Consider the following 18883-nt stretch of genomic DNA (forward strand, 5'->3'; position numbering starts at 1 on the left):
ACATTTGCCATTTTCCCTCCAAAATACTTAGAAACCATCACCACTTTTCAACATCCCTTGGAGCAGTCCTTGCCATTTTCTGTCTCTGGAAGTTCATGGCTTGTTCTCTGCAGGTGTGGTGCGCAGCCAAGCTCCTTAAGCTTTGTGTCACTCCTGGTCAGGGAAACGGGCACATGGTTGGACAGCTGGCTGTCACTGGCCTCAGCCTCTTGTCTGGAGTGCTTGGCAGCCAAGTCAGGCCCCATGACTCCAGGCAGGGGTGGAGCATGGACTGGGCGTTGTGGGGAGGGCTTGACGGAAGTGACCACTTACCCTGAGCCTCAGCTCTTGGCTGCCTGGCTAGGAGTTGGTTGTCCTGCTTCCTGTGACCTTGGGGGCTTGAACAGGGCAGGGTCCAGGATGCCCAGGCCACTGTCTCCTTCCCCTTAATCGCTCCGCCCTGTCGCTTCCACCCCGCCCTGTACTGCTAAGCTGCTTCCTTGGCCGGGACTGTGGCTTTTTCCTGCCCCACTGGGGCTGGGGGCGCGGGGTGTCGCAGCCCTTGACCGTCTGAGAACATGGAGCCCAGGAGGGCGCCGCCTGGGGCGCACGGCTGGGGGCCTCAAGTGGCCGCGGGGTCGGGGACGGCCGCGGAGCTCGTGTACCATCTAGCGGGAGCCCTGGGCACTGAGCTGCAGGATCTGGCGCGCCGCTTCGGGCCGGAGGCGGCGGCCCGGCTCGTGCCGCTCGTGGTGCGGGCGCTGGAGCTCCTGGAAAAGGCTGCCGTGGGGCCCGTCCCGGACTCGGTGAGTCACTGCGCCCTCCCTCGCCAGCGCGGGTCCAGTGGGGCCCAGTCCTGAGAGCCTGGACTCCCCAGCTGCAGGTGTCGGCGCAGCAGGCCGAACTGGAGCTGCGGCGGCTGCGGGAGGAGAACGAGCACCTCCGCAGACAGCTGCGCTCTGGGCCACAGGGTGAGCGCGGGCCCGGCCAGAGGGACGGGGCGGGGGCAGGCCCAGGGCCTCCCTCCCGCGGTCCGCCGCTAAGAACGCCCCTTCCTCAGAGGATCGAGCTCTGCTGCGGCAGCTCAAGGAGGTAACCGACCGACAGCGGGATGAACTCCGGGCGCACAACCGCGACCTGCTACAGCGCAGCCAGGAGACCGAAGCCGTGAGGGCGGGGCGCGGCGACGGGCGCGGGGCGGGGTTCCCTCCGCTCGGCGCCTCGCCCGCCAGCCCCACTCTCTGCCCCGCCCCCAGTTGCAGGAACAGCTGCAGCGCCTCCTGCTGGTGAACGCAGAGTTGCGGCACAAGCTGGCCTTGGTGCAAACCCAGCTGCGCGCAGCGCGGGACCGCGAGAGCCAGCCAGAGCCGCGGAGCGAAGGGGCCGTGCAGCTGGCTCAGGAGCGGGAGCGGGACCAGGCCGGGGGGCCCGGGTGCGAGCAGAGGCAGGAGCCCGAGCCGGCGACTGCCGGCGCAGGAGCCCCGGGGACCCCTGAGGATCCGGCAAGTGCCCGATGATGTCAGTGACCCATTCCAGGACTCACAGCCTGCAGCACTTGGTGGGCACTCGGGAGAGGTTTGCCGTGCAGGCCCACTGGGAAGTTGGAAGGTGGCGCACAGTGTGCGCCCCCAGCCGGCCTCCTCCCCAATAGAGCATTGGTCTGTCATCTATTGTAGCTCTCTTGCCTCCCAAGTCTCCCTGCTAGTCACATCCTCTCGCCTTCCTGTGATGGCCGGGGGGCAGGGGAGGGCACGCTGAGGCTCCCCTCTGACCCAGCCTGTCCTTCCGCAGGCCGATGCCCCGCAGCAGCCGGGGCGCCCCTCCAAGGTAGGGCAGTGCAACTTCAGTCGAGAGGAGCTTGAGCAGATCCTTCAGGAGCGGAATGAGCTCAAAGCCAACGTGTTCCTGCTGAAGGAGGAGTTGGCCTACTTCCAGCGGTGAGGGCGCCAGGCAGGGGCTGGGAAGCTGAGTGGGGCTCCACTCACACCTGCTCCTGGGCCTCAGGTCCCTGGCCTCATTCTTTGGTTCATTGATATATTCACAGTGCCATGTGCCAGACCCTGTGCTGGGCACTGGGAGGACGTGAATCACACAGCCCCTGTCCTCCTGGAACGTCATCCAAATGCAGGAGGGGGCGGTGCAAAGGGTAACAGCTACTGCAGCAGCAGTCAAGGAAGTATTTCTAGGAGGGGTGACACCTAAGCTAAGGTCTGAGGGGTGATAGCAAGGCAGAGTGTTTCAAAAGGGGGGAACAACATGCACAGGTGCTTGGGTGAGACCTGCTGTTGGCATCCCCACTGCTTTTCCCTGCCCCTCCTGCTCCTCTGTAGGGAGCTGCTCTCAGACCACCGGGTACCCGGGCTTCTCCTAGAAGCCATGAAGGTGGCTGTCAGGAAGCAGCGGAAGAAGATCAAGGCCAAGATGTTAGGGACCCCAGAGGAAGCAGAGAGCAGGTAAGTCCCTGCCTCCATTCCCTCTAAGCCAGCCTCCCTCTCTTGTTCTGCTGAGCCTGATGACACGACATGGTTATGCTCTGCCCAACCTAGCAACCTCATGAGCCTGCTGACCCAGCCTCATCATCTTCTCAGTCTGTTGTCTCAGACTGATGCTGTCTCCCCCGTCTAGTGACCCCTTGAACCTGTCACCTAGCCTAGTCACTCTTGAACCTGCTAACCTGGCCTGGTCACCCCCTGAGCCTGCTGTCCAGCCTGCCCTGCTGAGCCTACCATTCTGGCTTGGTCACCCCTTGGGCCTGATTATCTAGTCTGGTCACCCCCTGAGCCTACCATCCAGTCTGCCCTTCTGAGCCTGCCGCCCTCCTCTCTGGACCGCACTGCTCCCACTTGCCACGCTCGCTGTGCATACTCCTGAAGAAACCTGCTAACATTGCTCCTCCACATTTATTTTTCGGTTCCCTGTCTTGGCTAGATCTGTTTGTTCTCAGAGAGGTAAGACTGTACGGTAGTCCCCCCTCATCCGCAGTTTCGCTTTCTGAGCGAAGTCAACCATAGTCAACCACAGTCCAAAAATATTAAATAGAAAATTCCACAAATAAACAATTCATAAGTTTTAAATTGCGGTCCATTGTGAGTAGCATGATGAAATCTTGCGCTGTCCTTCTCCTCCTCCCCCAGGATGTGAATCATCCCTTTGTCCAGCATATCCACGCTGTATACTCTACCTGCCCATTAGTCATTTAGCAGCCCTCTCAGTTATCAGATCAACTTCACGGTATCACAGTACGTGTGTTCAAGTAATCCTTATTTTACTTAATAATGGCCCCAAAGCACGGGAGTAGTGATGCTGGCAATTTGGTTATGCCAAAGAGAAGACGTCAAGTGCTTCCTTTAAGTAAAAAAGTGAAAGTTCTCAACTGAAAAAGGAAAGAAAAAAATCATGCTCAGGTTGCTAACATCTACAATAACTTGTATTACAGTATATTGCTATACAGTCATGTGTCACTTAACAATGGGAATATGTTCTGAGAAATGCCTTGTTAGGCGATTTTGTTGTGCAAACATCACAGAGTGTACTGAAAGGGAACAAAACTTCCCACCCCAGGGGCCGGCCCCATGGTGCAGTGATTAAGTGCGTGCGCTCCGCTGCTGGTGGCCTGGGTTCGGATCCCAGACGCGCACCCACGCACTGCTTGTCAGGCCATGCTGTGGCGGTGTCCCATATAAAGTAAAGGAAGATGGGCACAGATGTTAGCCCAGGGCCAGTCTTCCTCAGCAAAAAGAGGAGGATTGGCATGGATGTTAGCTCAGAGCTGATCTTCCTCACAAAAAAAACAAAAAAAAAACTTGTCACCACAAAATATATCTCTTTAACATGAGAATTATTTTTAAGAAACAAAAGATTCAGAGCCTGCCCTAATGGTCTAGTGGTTAAAGTTCGGCATGCTCCACTTCAGTGGCCCCGGTTCAGTTCCCCGGGACAAAACCACACCACTCGTCTGACAGTAGTTATGCTGTAGTGGCAGATTACACAGAAGAACTAGAAGGACCTACAACTAGAATATACAACTATGTACTGGGGCTTTGGGGAGGGGAAAAAATATGTATATATCCTGTAAAAGATTCAGAAAGTTTTTCTTGTTACTTCCCTCTTACCTGCCTAAAAGAATTCAGATTAAAAAACCTGTCTCAGGGGGCCATCCAGTGGTGTAGTGGTTAAGTCTGTGGGCTCCACTTCGGTGGCCCAGGGTTCACAGGTTCAGATTCCAGGCACAGACCTACACACTGCTCATCAAGCCATGCTGTGGCGGCGTCCCACATACAAAATAGAGGAAGACTGGCACAGATGTTAGCTCAGGGACAATCTTCCTCACCAAAAAAAAAAAACAAACAAAAACAAACAAACCACCTGTCTCAGGAAGCAGCTATCACCTTAGCATAATGAACTATGTGATAGACAGGGAGGAACCTAGAAAAGCCTGTTTGTTGCGTTCCCCTCTGTGTTCTTCTGTTTCTGTGTGGCCAGACACTTGTTTTCCAAACGTTTGTTGCTTTTCACCTACCTGTGAATTACCTTTCTTTCCTTTGAAGTCCCTGACTCTCCCCACCCACAATATCTTTCGTTTTTAGCTAAGGCTGGAATTTAAGGTGAGGGCTTCAGCCATTTTGTCTACTTACTCGGTTTTCCTGAGTTTCTCCCATGGGTACACGTTTTAAACTTTTGTTTAATCTGTTTAATGTCAATATAATTCTCAGACCAGCCAGAAGAACCTAGAAGAGTAGAGGAAAATTTATTTCTCCCCTACAGTACTTACACAAACCTAGATGGTATAGCCTACCACACAGCTAGGCTATATGGTACTAATGTTAAGGGACCACCATTGTATCTTCAGTCTGTCATTGAAACATCATTATGCAGCACATGACTGTAATTGTTCTATTTTATTGTTAGTTATTGTTGTTAATCTCTTACTGTGCCTAATTTATAAATTAAACTTTACCATAGGTATGTATGTATAGGGAAAAACATACTACATATAGGATTCAGTACTATCTGTAGTTTTGGGCATCCACTGGGGGTCTTGGAATGTATCCCCCACAGATAAGGGGGCCTAATGTAGCTGCAGCCTTGTCAGGGGCCTGCTATCTGTCAGGTTATAAAATAAAAGCCTCAAGATGGCCTTCATCTCCCCAGCGCCTCCTCTCCAGCCTTGGGGGCCCTGTGTCACTCTGTCCTCCCCTGCCTGGTCCTGGGGGCTATACAGAAGAATGAACACAGGTAGATTCCTGTGGTCCCTCAGGGCCTTGATAAATGACCCTTACATCTCCTTTCTCCTCTCTCCCTGCCTCAGTGACGATGAGGATGGCTCATGGCTCCTGCTCTCTGGCGATAAGGGAGACCACCCCCCACCCCCTGAGTCCAGAATACAGAGTTTGTATGTTGGGAAAGGAGGAAGGGCAAAAGTGGGGTGAAGGAGGGGCCCCACCATGGTTCTTTTCAGCATCCCCTTCCCACTCCACTGATGCTCACCCTGCTGTCCTGTCCCCTCCTGCTTCTCTGGCCCTGGCCCATTCTCCTCCCCACTACCTCACGCTGCCCTTTCTTCCTGTTGTATCTCCTTTCCTCCCCACCCACTGTCCTCAGGCCTTATCCTTGACATCTCTGGCATCCAGGCTCAAAGTACCTCTTGACTCTCCCCCCAGCTTTGGCCTGTGGTATCGGGGTGAAGCAGAGGCCGCTGAAGCCGAGACCAGCAGCACAGCTCCCAGCGAGCTGGGGGGAAAAGAGGAGGCCCCACAGCATCCCCCCTTGGAACCTGTGGGCAGCCCTACAGCCCCCAACTACTGACCAGCCCTGCTTTGCTGTCAAAGAACATCTTTGTTTGGGGGTCTCAGCTGCCCCAGAAGCCTGCCTTTGGTGCCCAACTGTGGGAGGATGTGTGACCTCAAATGAAGACAGGGCTCCCTCCTTCCCAGCCCTCACCAGGCTCTTTCTCAATCCTGACCTGAGCCAGGGCATGACAGGGAGCTCAGCCTACTCCCTTCCCTCTGTCTCTGTGCCAAGCCTCCAGGGCCAGATAAAAGTGCTGCCTCTCTGAGTCTCAGTTTCCCCCTCCATGAAACGGAGAGCTGACTACCTACCTCCCAGGGGTTTGTGCGGATGGCCTAAGCTAATGTAATAAAGCAACTGCCCGTGATACTCAGAACTGCTCCATGTCTGTCTGTCAGTGGTCAGCCCCCACCCAGCTCCGCCAGGAGCCACGGCAGGCTGCCATTTCCTCACAGGGTCTCCTTGGTTGTCACCAGGTGTGGAGGCTTCTCCCAGCTGAGGCCTCGCTTGGGGAGTATGGCCTAATGGAAAGCTGTGGCTCTCCTATGGCTTACCCTCTCACCCCACCCCCTTGCCTGTCCCCAATACTGGGGAGAGAGGGAGATGGGACACGACAACTTACACCTTCTTCTTCCTGCCCCCTCCAGACTGAGACCAGCTCCTTAAGCCCCCACTCAGCCCTCACCATTGGCTTTCCTTTCCTTTTCGTTTTTTTCTGGAGCTGGTCTTCCCAGCACCCGCCCGCCCTCTCAGGGAGGTGCCTCATGGCAGCCCGCCCCTCGGGCCTGGTTTCCTCAGGAAAAGCCTTAGGAGGAAGCAGGAAGGGGGTTGGGAGCTGTGGGGGCCAGACTAACCTAAGCCCTCCCGCTGCACTGGCTGCCATGGGGCTGGGGCTGCTGCTCCCACTGCTGCTGCTATGGACTTGGGGGACCCAGGGGTCCAAGCTGGACCCCAATGGGCAGCACGTCTGCATAGCCAGCAGGTGGGTCTTTTGGGAGTCTGATGGGGGGGTGGCTGAACTGGTGTTGCGGCAGTGGGGGGAAGGAGGATGTGAGGGAACAGGTCATGGGGCTGAAAGGAGTGGGGCTTGGGGACAGCCTGGAGGGTTGTGGAAAGCCCGGGCAGATGCTGAGAAGGCCAGGGAAGGAGAGGGAAGGGATTGGGGGCACTGAGGCTGTGACACTTGACGAGGCCTGCCTGATGGGGCTGAGGCAGCCTCCCACATCTCAGCCAAAGATAGCAATCCACCTGCGGAGCCAGGCTACCTGGCGCCCCCCGACACCCCAACCCACTCCGACCCTGGGCTGACCCCTCTCTGCCCCACAGCTCCTCTGCTGAGCTCCAGTGCTGCCCAGGCTGGAGGCAGAAAGATCAAGAATGCACCATCCGTGAGTAGCCAGGATGGACCCCCACCCCTGGAGAAGGGAGGACATAGCCCAGTGACCCCTTCTTCCTACCCTCTTGGGGCCTGTTTCCTCTCCTGAGCCCTAGAGCCAGAGTCCACCCTGTGACACACACCCTCAGCTCCACGGGAACTGGCTTTTGAGGGGCAGGGCACCCGGAGCCAGTGCGAGGGGCAGAGTGTCCCCTGGTCTCACTCCAGTCCTTCTGACCTGGGCGGGGTGTTTTTCAGCCATCTGTGAGGGGCAGGATGCCTGCCGGGAAGATGAGGTATGCATGAAACCAGGCCTCTGTCGGTGCAAACCTGGATTCTTCGGGGCCCAGTGCAACTCCCGTGAGTCCTGGGTCTCGACTGGAGGATGAAGTTGCTGGGCAGAACTGGGGGCGCGAGGAGGCAAAGCAGGTAGAAAAGTAATCGTAGAACAGCAGGGCCAGAATCCTTTCAAGCTTCACTGAGGAAATTGAGACCCAGAGACAGGAAATGACGCACTCCTGGGAGATGCCGTGAATCATCTGGTTTTTACTCATATCCACAAAGCCCTACCCACAGGTTCAGTTCTGGGCCCTTCACCTTCCCTTTCAACTTCTCAGAAAGGATGCTGGTGATTCCCGCAAATTGCAAAATGGGTGCTTCACAGTGCCCCCCCACATACACCTTGTCTATGTGTGGAGGGTGGAGGGAGGCCCCTCTCTGGGCTGTCTGCCCTCTCTGGCAGAAAGAGGGGCGTGGGAAAGGGGTGGTGGGCAGGATAGCCAGAGGGCAGCCACCAGGCATCAGAGTTGAGAGGAGACCTTGGGGAAATGTGGCTTCTCCTACGCCTCTGATGGGCAGCGTCCAGGCCGGAGAGACACCCAGCTCACCCCTAGTCCGGCGGGGGAACCTAATGAGAGGGAGGAGGGGCACGAATGAAGTCCCACCCACTTCTGTGTGACTCTGGGCAAGTCCCGTTCCCACTCAGGATCTGCGTGTGTTTTGGAATGTGAAGTGGGAGGCTGGGCCACCGCTAAGAGTTTTTGTAGTTCAGAGTCTGGGGCAGGAAGTGAGCTGTGCCCCAGGAGGATAGGCTGCCAGATGTTCCAAGGGTCTGTCCTGGCTGTTGGAGGGCGGGCCTTTCTTGTGGAAGGGGAAGCGGGCGGGGATCCGTGCCTGGCCCCGAGCACGCTGACCTCCTTCCGTCCCCTCCTCCCCGCCACTCCCAGGCTGCCCGGGCCAGTACTGGGGCCCCGACTGCCGTGAGAGCTGCGCCTGCCACCCGCACGGCCAGTGCGAGCCGGCCACGGGCGTGTGCCACTGCCAAGCCGACCGCTGGGGCGAACGCTGCGAGTTCGCGTGCACCTGCGGCCCCCACGGGCGATGCGACCCCGCGACGGGCGCGTGCCGCTGCGAGCCCGGCTGGTGGTTGCCCACGTGTCGCCGCCCGTGCCAGTGCAACCCGGCGGCGGCACGCTGCGATCAGGCCACCGGCTCCTGCCTGTGCGAGCCGGGCTGGTGGGGCCGCCGCTGCAGCTTCCGCTGCGCCTGCCACCGCTCGCCGTGCGCGCAGGAGACGGGCCGCTGCGCCTGCCTGCCGGGCTGGTGGGGTCCCGAGTGCCGGCAGCAGTGCGAGTGCGTGCGAGGCCGCTGCAGCGCCGCCTCCGGCCAGTGCGCCTGCCCGCCCGGCTTCCGCGGCGCGCGCTGCGAGCTGCGCTGCCCCGCCGGCAGCTACGGGGCGCAGTGCCGCCACAGGTGAGCCGGGGCGCGGGCCGGGGCTGCGGGCAGAGCGAGGGCGGGAGGGGCGGGGGGCCGAGGGAGATGCAGGAGAGGGAGATGCTGGAGAGGGGTAGGGGATGTGAATGAGAAAAGGGAGGGGAGGAGGGAGTGCGAAGGAGGGGAAGGGGATGAGAGAGAAAGGGGAGGAGGTGGGAAGAAGTGGGGGCCAGGGAGAAGGTTGCACGGTGCTCGCCACAAAAATATACACGGACGGGGTGCAAGGGGCGAAAAGACCCTCGATGCCCCTAGGTCCAGCCTTGCCCACTCCTTTCATCTGGTTACTGTTAAACCAAAAAATACTAGTACGTACTAGCAAACCATACTTAGAAACAGATGGAGAATGAATCACGTGACAGAATGACTGCAGGGTCCCTTTGAGACTCAGTGGCTTTCAAACTTTGACCGGCTCCACCCACATCAAGAAATACATCCCACCTAAAACACACACACACACACACACACGCACGCACGCACGCACGCACACACTATATACATATATATATACATATATATATGTATATAACTGAAGTAAAAGCTTAACCAGACAACACATACTTATCTTTACTACATATACAATATATAATATATGTATATATATATTGTATATATTCTGTAATGTTTTTTGTTCTCTCTTTTTTTGTTTTTGATGCTGGTCAGGATCCACTAAATTGAGTTTATGAACTCCCCTCCTCCCCCTCTAATGAGTCTGATCCAAGCATATGATCCCAGATAATTAAGTGTCTGGATGGAGAAACTTCAAGTAATTGTTAAGGATCAATGAGAAATTAAGATGGGGGCCACCCCGTGGCGTAGTGGTTAAGTGCATGTGCTGTGCTGCTGGCTGGCTGGGTTCGAATCCCAGGCATGCACCGATGCACTGCTTGTCAGGCCAGGCTGTGGTGGCATCCCATGTAAAGAGGAGAAAGATGGGCATGGATGTTAGCTCAGGGCTGATCTTCCTCACCAAAAAAGAAAAGGTTTATCTTATCTTAATTTCTTTTTTTTTTTTTTTGGTGAGGAAGATCAGCCCTGAGCTAACATCCATGCCAATCCTCCTCTTTCTACTGAGGAAGACTGGCCCTGAGCTAACATCTATTGCCAATCCTCCTCCTTTTTTTTCCCCAAAGCCCCAGTAGATAGTTGTACGTCATAGTTGCACATCCTTCTAGTTGCTGTATGTGGGACGCCGCCTCAGCATGGCTGGAGAAGTGGTGCCTGGGTGCGCGCCCAGGATCCGAAGCTGGGCCACCAGTAGTGGAGCACGCACACTTAACTGCTAAGCCACGGGGCCGGCCCTCTTGATGTAGTTTTTTTGTATGTGTGAGGAAGATCAGCCCTGAGCTAACATCCATGCCAATCCTCCTCTTTTTGCTGAGGAAGATTGGCCCTGAGCTAACATCCCTGCCCATCTTCCTCCACTTTATATGGGATGCTGCCACAGCATGGCCTGACAAGCGGTGCGTGGATGTGCGCCCTGGATCCCAACCCAGGCTGCCAGCAGCGGAGCGCACGCACTTAACCGCTATGCCACAGGGCCGACCCCTTAAAATAAGATAAACCTTATTGGAAAAGTTGCTAAGAGAGCAGATCCTAAGAGTTTTCATCCCAGGGGAAAAAAAAACGTTTTTTTTTTCTTTTTTCTATCTATATAAGATGATAGATGTTAACCAAACTTTTGTGGTAATCATTTCACAATATATGTAAGCCAAGTCATTATGCCGTACACCTTAAACTTATACAGCGCTGTATGTCAATTATATCGCAACAAAACTGGGAAAAAATTTTAAAGATAAGATAAACCTGAAATTATAGTGGTGAAGATAGACATTTTATGTTTTTATTTTTATGCATTTTCATGTACTGGGATAGAAGATAAACTCCTGAGGCCCATTCCTACCAGACCTCAGGGAGGCGTGAGTGGAAGGGAGAAAACGGAAAGGAGGAGTGGGGGAGCGCTGGGCAGAAGGCACGCTGAGGCTGGGGGGGTGACTTGGCTGCTCTGGCTGGGCTAGGTGCTCCTGGTGACCCTAAGACCCAGGGAAAGATGAGTCTCAGAATGGGGGGTGGAAGGAGAGGGCTGGAATCCTATTAGAGCCTGCAGAGATCATCTGTCCAACCTCTTTATAGTACAATATGGGGAAACTGAGGCTCAAAGCTGCCCTAGTGATCCAGCTGGGACTGGGATGCTCTCCATTGCCCCTGGAGGCCGGGGGGGAGCACTCTATCCATCTGCCCCCCAGTGTTCCCATGAACTCCTCTCCCCAGCTGTGGCCACTGCAAGCGGAATGAGCCATGCTCTGCAGACACAGGCAGCTGTGAGTCCTGCGAACCAGGCTGGAACGGGACCCAGTGCCACCAGCCCTGCTCACCTGGCACCTTTGGCGAGAGCTGCAGGCAGCAGTGCCCACACTGCCGGCTTGGGGAGGCCTGTCAGCCGGACACTGGGCACTGTGAGCACTGTGACCCTGGCTGGCTAGGACCCAGGTGAGGGGGCCAGGTTGCTCAGGGTGGGTTCCACCTTCCTTTGGGATCCTCACCCCAGCTGCTCCCTCTGGGATAGCTGCCCTTCCCCAACACACCCACTCACACAGCCCTCTGAGGCCTGCCTCCTGGCAAAGACTCTGAGGAGAGAGATGGGTGCTGATGAGGCCCTGGGCAGGGTTCTCTTCCAGCTCCCCCACCACTCAGGCTTCCTGCTCTCTTCTCTCTCCAGGGATCTGTCACCTATTGGGTTTGTCCCCAGGTTCAAGGCCCTGTTTGCACCTGAGCTTCACTGCTGAGGAGTGGACAACAGGGTCCCTGAGTCCAGAAGCATGGGGGAAGATGGGTAGGGCCCCCCTTTAGGGGCAGGCCTGCCCTGCCCCTCCATTCTGAGTCTTGCCTCACCTCAGGTGTGAAGACCCCTGCCCAAATGGCACCTTTGGGGAGGGCTGTGGCTTTACCTGCCCTCCCTGTGTTCAGGGGGCGTGTGATGCTGTGACTGGGGAATGCGTCTGCAACGCTGGCTACTGGGGGCCCAGGTGAGCACTGGGGCCCTGGCAGGGAGGCAGGGGCCTCAGTCAGTCCTCTGCAATCTGTTTCCTACACTTCCCTTCTTGGGCTTCTCCACCTCCAGGGTACCCCTCCAGCAGCCTTATAACTAAGAAGTTATTCCTTCTGTTGTGGGGTCTACATCTTCCAAAGGAGGGTCAGAGTGATGCTTCATCTAAAAGGCCTGGCTCCCTAACTAGATAGGGGAGTTATTTAGGGATAGGGCTGCAGATCCCATTGTTGTTTCCCTGATGTCTTCAGGTGTTAAAACATAATCAATGTCAATGTCTCAATGTCAGGTTTTCCACCTATACGACAGAATGTAGGATCAGATGGAAGAGATCTCATTTTATAGAGGAGACGACCGAGGCCCAGAGAGTTAGGGCCAGGGCTGGGCCTGGCTGAGACCTCCAGACCCAAGGATGTTTCTCTAAATGGCATTGGCATCTTGCTTATTTCACATTAGTGCTGGGGGGCAAGGCATGAGGATCATGAGCGGTGGACTCTGCCCAAGGGTTACCCCCTGGGGGGCTGGGGGCAAGGGAGCAGCTTGTGGGAGGTCTCTCTGGAAGACTGGCTTAGGGGCTGAGGGATTCTCCCAAATGCTGCCAGGGGTACATAGAATGTGGCTCAGAGGTTGGAGGAGTCTGCTTGGGCATCATCCAAGGAAGTCTGCGTGGCAGAGGGTGGGGAGCAGTGCCCAGATATCCACCTTCCCCTGTCCCCTGCCCACCTCCGTCCCTGCTCACCCAGCCTTCAGCCTGTCTCTGCTTATCACCTCACAGCTGCAACACTTCGTGCCCACCTGGCTTCCATGGAAACAACTGCTCTATTCCCTGCGAATGCCCAGAGGGACCCTGCCACCCTGTCTCTGGGGCCTGCCAGCTGGGTAAGGTGGAAGGGAGGGTGCGGGGTGCAGTAACCAGGGAAAGACTGGCCCTTTGCACGGGCTCCAGGCGCTCGTCACTTGCCAGGGAGGCTGGGCCCACTTCAGAGACATTCAATGCCTGAAATCAGTATGGATGCTTTGGGGGCCCCTGAAGATGTGACAGAACCCCTGCCCCCTGAGAAACCAGGCTAGGGCCCAGGAAATGAGCAGGCAGGGCTGGACACTGCGATGTGCATCAGGCATGAGAATTGGGGGCAAGAACTTGTGGAACAGGCCATGGACCCTCAGGAGGCGACAGACCAGCATGGAGGCTGCCTGGAGGAGGGGGCCTTCAGGCTGAGCAGAGTCTACATCTCTCAGAAGAGGGGGAGGGACCCAAGGTGGAAGATTCTGGGAAGGAGGCAACTCAGAGCTAGAGATGAGGCATAATGTATGGGAGACAGGAAGACCCTGAATATTTGACCATCCCCTGCTTCCCATAGGGTCTCACAGTCAGGATGCTGCCGTCATCGCAGGCATCCTTGTGCCTCTGCTGCTGCTCCTCCTGGGCCTCGCCTGCTGTGCCTGCTGCTGCTGGGCTGCTCGACTGGACCCCAAGGACAGGTGAACACTAGCTTGTCCTTCCCACCCCACAGCTCAGGCCATGGCGTGGGAGCAAGGTCGCATCTCGTTTCTTTCCGGAGGTGGGAAAGGCCTGGCCTTGTTACACACTTAGGTCTGAGGTAATGAAATAGGTGGCAGTGGCTGTGGCCTGGTCACCAGATCAGCTGCCTGCCTTCCTCAGAAGCCTTCAGTGGGAGAGTTTCCGGGTCGCATGAGCATGAGCAGGGGGCACCGGGCACCAGGCTAGTGAAACTCAAGCCCACAGCAGGAAGCGGAGGGTCTCTTAATGGGGAGCAGAGGAGGAGGGCAGGGAAGGCAGAAGCAGCCAGGTAGCTCTGGGCAGGGAGGGGAAGAGACCAGGCCTCAAACTCCCCAGAAAGGAGAGTGACACAGAAGTCTGAGCAGTGGTTAGCAGAGAATGTGGCTTTCCGAGAAAAGGAGAGAAGAGGAAGGATTTGGGCTTATGGGGCCTGCTGCAGGGGAACGTGGCTCGCCCGGAGCTCTGTTCCTTCGCAAAATCTCTTCACATTTCTTGGCTCCTCGGAGGCCCACAGTAGCATGGAGGTTTGGAGCAGGGAATGTGGGGGGCGGGAGGATTAGCATTCTCCATTCACGGAGGAGGACACCGAGGCCCAAGGTGACCCAGCTAGTCCCTGGTATGCACAAAGCCCGTGCCCTGTGTTCTGGACTCTTTGTCCGGTGCTGTCTTATTAGTTCATGCACAATCCTCGAGCACGTCCTCCTCCTCTGTGCTGTGGGGCGTTCACAGACAAGCAGAGCCAGCAGCCCCTCCCCTGGGGCATAGAGCCTGGGGGTGCAGAAGAAGCCCCTCATGTGAGGACAAGGACATGTGCAAAGGCTGTCAGAGGAATGGTGATGGGTGAAGCCATCACTTCCAGCTTGACAGTGGGGGCAAGAGCAGGCTTCCTGGAGGTGGTGCCACCTCCAGAGAGATAGGTGAGCTGGGACTCAGCTTGGATGCTAATAACACAGAGCTGCATTTTAGGGAACTCTACCAGGTGCCTGGCGCTGTGCCGGGTCCTGAAAAAAGCTCTGATAGATAGGAGCTGTTGTCCCCATTTCACGGATGAAGAGACTGAGGCCCAGAGAGGTGAAGTCTGAGCCAGAGTTGCTACCCAGGTCTCTTTGACTCTAGAGCCACGCTGCCCTCTGTGACAGGCCCCAATCTCAGGCCTGTGATGTCAACGGTTTGGAATTTACTCTGCAGTCATAGGGAGCCATTGACCTAAACATAGTCCCCCTGGCACCCTGTCTCCCTCACACTAACCCCGGGACCAGGATGGTCCTGGCCCTCTTCTCCTGCCCCCACTCTGCCCCAACCAGGAGTTATGCACTGACCACCCTCCCATGTCCTCAGGCCAGTGAGAGATGGAGCTGCTGTGTCCAGGATGAAGCTGCAGGTCTGGGGGGCACTGACCAGCCTGGGCTCCGCACTGCCCTGTGGTTCCCTCAGCAGCCACAAGCTTCCCTGGGTGACAGGTAAGTGGGTGCTGAGGGTCAGGGGCTGGGATGGGACAAGGCTTCCCATCGGGCTCTGTGCCTGACCTGGAGGATCCTACAGTCTCACACCACGACCCGGAGACCCCCTTCAACCACAGCTTCATCGAGCCACCCTCTGCCGGCTGGGCCTCGGACGACTCCTTCTCTTCGGATCCCGAGTCTGGAGAGGAGGATGAGGGTCCTGCCTACTGCGTGCCACCCCAAGAAGGTAGCTCCCAACAGCCCACTCAGTCCCTGAGCAGCCCTGCCCACCACAACCTCTTCCTTAGTCCTTCAGCAGACATGTATCAAGCGCCCATTCTGTGCCAGTCACTGTTCCTGGCTGTGGGACACAGGAAGGAACAAGACAGATTCCTGCCCTCACCACGCTTATGGTCTTGTGGGCAGTAGTTAGACACTCATAGGACAGAGTGATACATGCTTTGATGGGAGACATACAAGTAGGGGCATAATCCAGCCATGTCAGGGCTGATCAGGGTCAGGGAAGATGTCCCAGTGTTAGTGATATTGGGGTTGAGTCTGGCAGAATCAGTAGAAGTTAGTGAATGAAAGTTAGGGAGAGGAGGGAATGATGTTTCAGGAAGAGGGAACAGTGTCCACAAAGGCCCAGAGGTGAGAGGGGTATGGCTGAGCAGCATTGAAAGAGTTTTAGGGGCCAGCCCGGTGGCCTAGTGGTTAAGTTCGGGGCGCTCTGCTTCAGCGGCCTGGGTTTGCAGATTCGGATCCCGGGCCCAGACCTACACCACTCCTCAAGCCATGCTGTGGTGGTGACCCACATACAAAATAGAAGAAGATTGGCAAAGATGTTAGCTCAGGGCCAATCCTCCTCAACGGAAAAAAAAAAAAAGATACTGGAAATAAATTTCATTAAAAAAAAAAAAAGAGGGCCGGCCCCTTGGCTTAGCGGTTAAGTGCGTGCGCTCCGCTGCTGGCGGCCCGGGTTCGGATCCCGGGCGCGCACCAACACACCGCTTGTCCGGCCATGCTGAGGCCGCGTCCCACATACAGCAACTAGAAGGATGTGCAGCTATGACATACAACTATCTACTGGGGCTTTGGGGGGAAAAAATAAATAAAATCTTTAAAAAAAAAAAAAAGAGTTTTAGCTTGATAGAGTATGACTTTAGTTCAAAGTAGGAGGAGTGGTGAGAAAAGAGTGTGACTAGTAGTGTCCACCTGAACAGGCCCTTCTCCGGCCTCTCTGCATCCTCCCCCTCTTTCTTGCCCATCTTTGAGGGCTCCTGGAAGATGCTGGGCTGGGTAAGTGGGATGGATTGGGGTGGCCAGCCCAGCTCTAGCCAAGCTCTTCTGTCTCCCCTGCCAGGGATGGTCCCTGTGGCCCAAGCAGAGTCATCAGAGGTCAGCCTGGCTGGAGGTCCCTTCCCTCCCCCTGAGGATGCCTCCACACCATTCGCCATCCCTCGTACTTCCAGCCTAGCACGGGCCAAGCGGCCATCAGTCTCCTTTGCTGAAGGTACCAAGTTTGCACCGCAGAGTCGCCGAAGCTCAGGGGAGCTCTCCAGCCCACTCCGAAAGCCCAAGAGGCTCTCCCGGGGGGCCCAGCAGGGTCCTGAAGGCCAGGAGGCAGAGGAGTCCACAGGCCCAGAGCAAGCAGAAATGGACAAGGTCCCTCCTGCTGCTGCCAGCCCCAGGGATTCAACCACTGGCCACCGCCGGCTCCCACTTGGTGGCCGGACAGTGGCTGAGCGCGTGGAAGCCATCGAGGGCAGTGTCCAGGAGAGCTCAGACTCCGTGACCACTATCTACATGCTGGCAGGGACACCCCGGGGATCTGAGGGCTCTGTCCGGTCTGCCCTCCGCCGTTTTGGTAGCTTCCAGAAAGGCCAGGCAGAGCCCAAGGTCAAGAGTGCCATCCCTAAGCCTCCACGCCGGGCCCTGAGTCGGAACAAGGGCAGCCCCGGGCTGGCCTCTAGCTCTGCCAATCAGAGCCCCGGCTCAGCCCCAAATGGGGAGCTCACAGGGACCTTGGAGTCTGTAGGAGCTGGGCCAGAGGAAGTGGCCAGGGGGCTGGGGAACTCAGGGAGGGCCCAGGAGCCGGCCCCCGAGGGTATTCCCTCAGAACAGGATCCCCAGAAGCTGGCTGAAGAGGAAGGGCAGGAGGAACCTCAGTATGAGAATGTTATACCCATCTCTGGGCCACCAGAGCCCTGAGGACCTTGAATTTGGGGAGTGGGAAGACTATGGATGGGGGTGGGCATTGAATTGCTCCTGGATTAGATTGTGTTTTGTGTTGGAAAAAGATCCCAGGGCCAGGAAAGACATAGCAGAGCCTCTGCCCTTCCATGGGGAAATGTGAGTTAGAGGCCAGTTGGCTCTCGGCCCTGGCAGTGCTCTGGGAGTGGTCTGGAAGGCCTGGGCAGAGACCCCACAGGATGGGGTCAGGAAGGGGGAAGAGATGGCTGCAGGGACTTTTTCTCTTTGTCCTGGACTCTGTTTGCCCCCGAAGACTGTTCTTTCCTTCATCTGCAAAACATTTTTCGGAAATGGGAAATAACCTAAACGTTTGATGATAAAAGATTGGTTAAAGAAATATTTCTTATGATAAGGTCCTAAACAACCACAAAAAATCATGTTATGCAAGAATATTTAATATGGGCAACATGGGAGAATGTTCATGCTATACCGTTAAGTGTAAAAAGTAAGTTTTCTTTTTATAAATGTCATGTCTTTTTGCCTCAGGATACATGTTTAGATTCTTCCATATTGTGTATATTCTGTGATTGCTTTACACACTTTTTTTTTTTTAAAAGGATGTATGTACATTAAAAATATTCGAGAGAAAGGCATCATATGGCATTTTTCTCTGGGAGACGAGATTGTGGCTGATATTTATTTTCTTAAACTTTTGTATAATTTGCAAATTTTCTACAGTGAACATTCTTTTTACTTTTCTCCCTAGATTGCATTTTTTAAAAAAATTGTAACAAAGCAATGTTCTTTGTTAAAAACAAAAAGTACTAACATTACAGACATGTATAAAGTAAAAATGAGATTTCCCTTCTCCCCAGAGGAGTCTGAGGGACAAGGGAGGGACTAAACTTACTTTCCACTGAATGCCTTTTGGTCTTGTTCTGCTTTCTTTCCTCACATAGTACTTGTATTACCTAGTCAGGAAATGAAGAGTGGCCTCGCCTTCTATCCCAGGGCTCAGAGAAGCTCATGAACAGTAGAGATGCTTCATTTCAGATGTTTTCCTGTGCATATGAAAACAAAAGAGCATATTGTTCTGCAATTTGCTTTTTTACTTAACAATATATCCTGGATATCTTTCAATGTCAATAAATATAAAGCTACCTCTTTATAAAAAATGGCTACATGGGATTCCATCATGTGGAAATACACAGGTTATTTAAACCATCCGCTACGTATGGGGATATGGGTTGTTTCTAATTGTGTTGATACAATAAATGATGCAATGTACAACTTTGTCCATATTTCTTTTTGTACTTGTGCAAGTTTTTCTGTAGAAGAGTTTCCTAGAAGTGGAATTGCTGGGTTATGGGGTAAGAACATTAAACATTTGTATACTTACTCCAAATTGCCCTTCAAAAAAGTCGTATGGTTTTGTACTCACACAAATTATGGCAGCATCTCTCTCTCCAATCTGAGAGGTTAAAAATGGCAACTCATTATTTTAGCACAATAAAAATAAGTAAATAAAGTAATAGCATGTTAAAGCTTCTCAAAAAGTTAAAATCTTTGTATAGCTAAAAGGTTTTTGTTTTTGGTTTTTTTTATAATTTTTATTTATTGATTGATTTTTCCCCCAAAGCCCGAGTAGATAGTTGTATGTCATAGCTGCACATCCTTCTAGTTGCTGCATGTGGGATGCGGCCTCAGCATGGCCGGAGAAGTGGTGCGTCGGTGCACGCCCGGGATCTGAACCCGGGCCGCCAGCAGCA

General features: G+C 54.9%; 2 protein-coding genes and 1 long non-coding RNA gene across 5 annotated transcripts; 2 read left to right on the plus strand and 1 right to left on the minus strand.

The window, feature by feature from the left end:
• Nucleotides 1-387: 387 nt before the first annotated feature.
• On the plus strand, nt 388-6260 carry RILP (Rab interacting lysosomal protein). Of its 2 annotated transcripts, XM_058560130.1 has the most exons (9): nt 392-785; nt 857-950; nt 1040-1146; nt 1236-1481; nt 1771-1916; nt 2310-2432; nt 5288-5371; nt 5640-5754; nt 5789-6260. In XM_058560130.1, the coding sequence occupies exons 1-9, from the start codon at nt 558-560 to the stop codon at nt 6032-6034; spliced, it is 1389 nt and encodes a 462-aa protein (XP_058416113.1). In that variant the 5' UTR covers nt 392-557; the 3' UTR covers nt 6035-6260. The 2 variants fall into 2 exon arrangements, with proteins under 2 accessions (XP_058416112.1, XP_058416113.1); XM_058560129.1 differs by having other exon boundaries at nt 388-785; nt 5640-6260.
• On the minus strand, nt 2561-7585 carry LOC131417124 (uncharacterized). The gene is made up of 3 exons (XR_009222683.1): nt 7380-7585; nt 4614-4706; nt 2561-3352 (listed from the first exon to the last, which is right to left on the minus strand). It is a non-coding gene; the product is annotated as an uncharacterized LOC131417124 (long non-coding RNA).
• SCARF1 (scavenger receptor class F member 1) lies at nt 6603-17723 on the plus strand. 2 transcript variants are annotated; one of them, XM_058560127.1, is made up of 11 exons: nt 6603-6748; nt 7093-7154; nt 7400-7501; nt 8368-8893; nt 11183-11401; nt 11809-11937; nt 12733-12836; nt 13319-13439; nt 14818-14939; nt 15022-15168; nt 16285-17723. In XM_058560127.1, exons 1-11 carry the CDS (start codon nt 6648-6650, stop codon nt 17130-17132), a joined length of 2481 nt encoding a protein of 826 aa, XP_058416110.1. In that variant the 5' UTR covers nt 6603-6647; the 3' UTR covers nt 17133-17723. The 2 variants fall into 2 exon arrangements, with proteins under 2 accessions (XP_058416110.1, XP_058416111.1); XM_058560128.1 differs by having other exon boundaries at nt 6619-6748; nt 15059-15168; nt 16285-16476.
• The last annotated feature ends 1160 nt before the right edge of the window (nt 17724-18883 follow it).

Source organism: Diceros bicornis, chromosome 18 (assembly GCF_020826845.1).
Source record: "Diceros bicornis minor isolate mBicDic1 chromosome 18, mDicBic1.mat.cur, whole genome shotgun sequence".
NCBI lineage: Eukaryota > Metazoa > Chordata > Mammalia > Perissodactyla > Rhinocerotidae > Diceros > Diceros bicornis.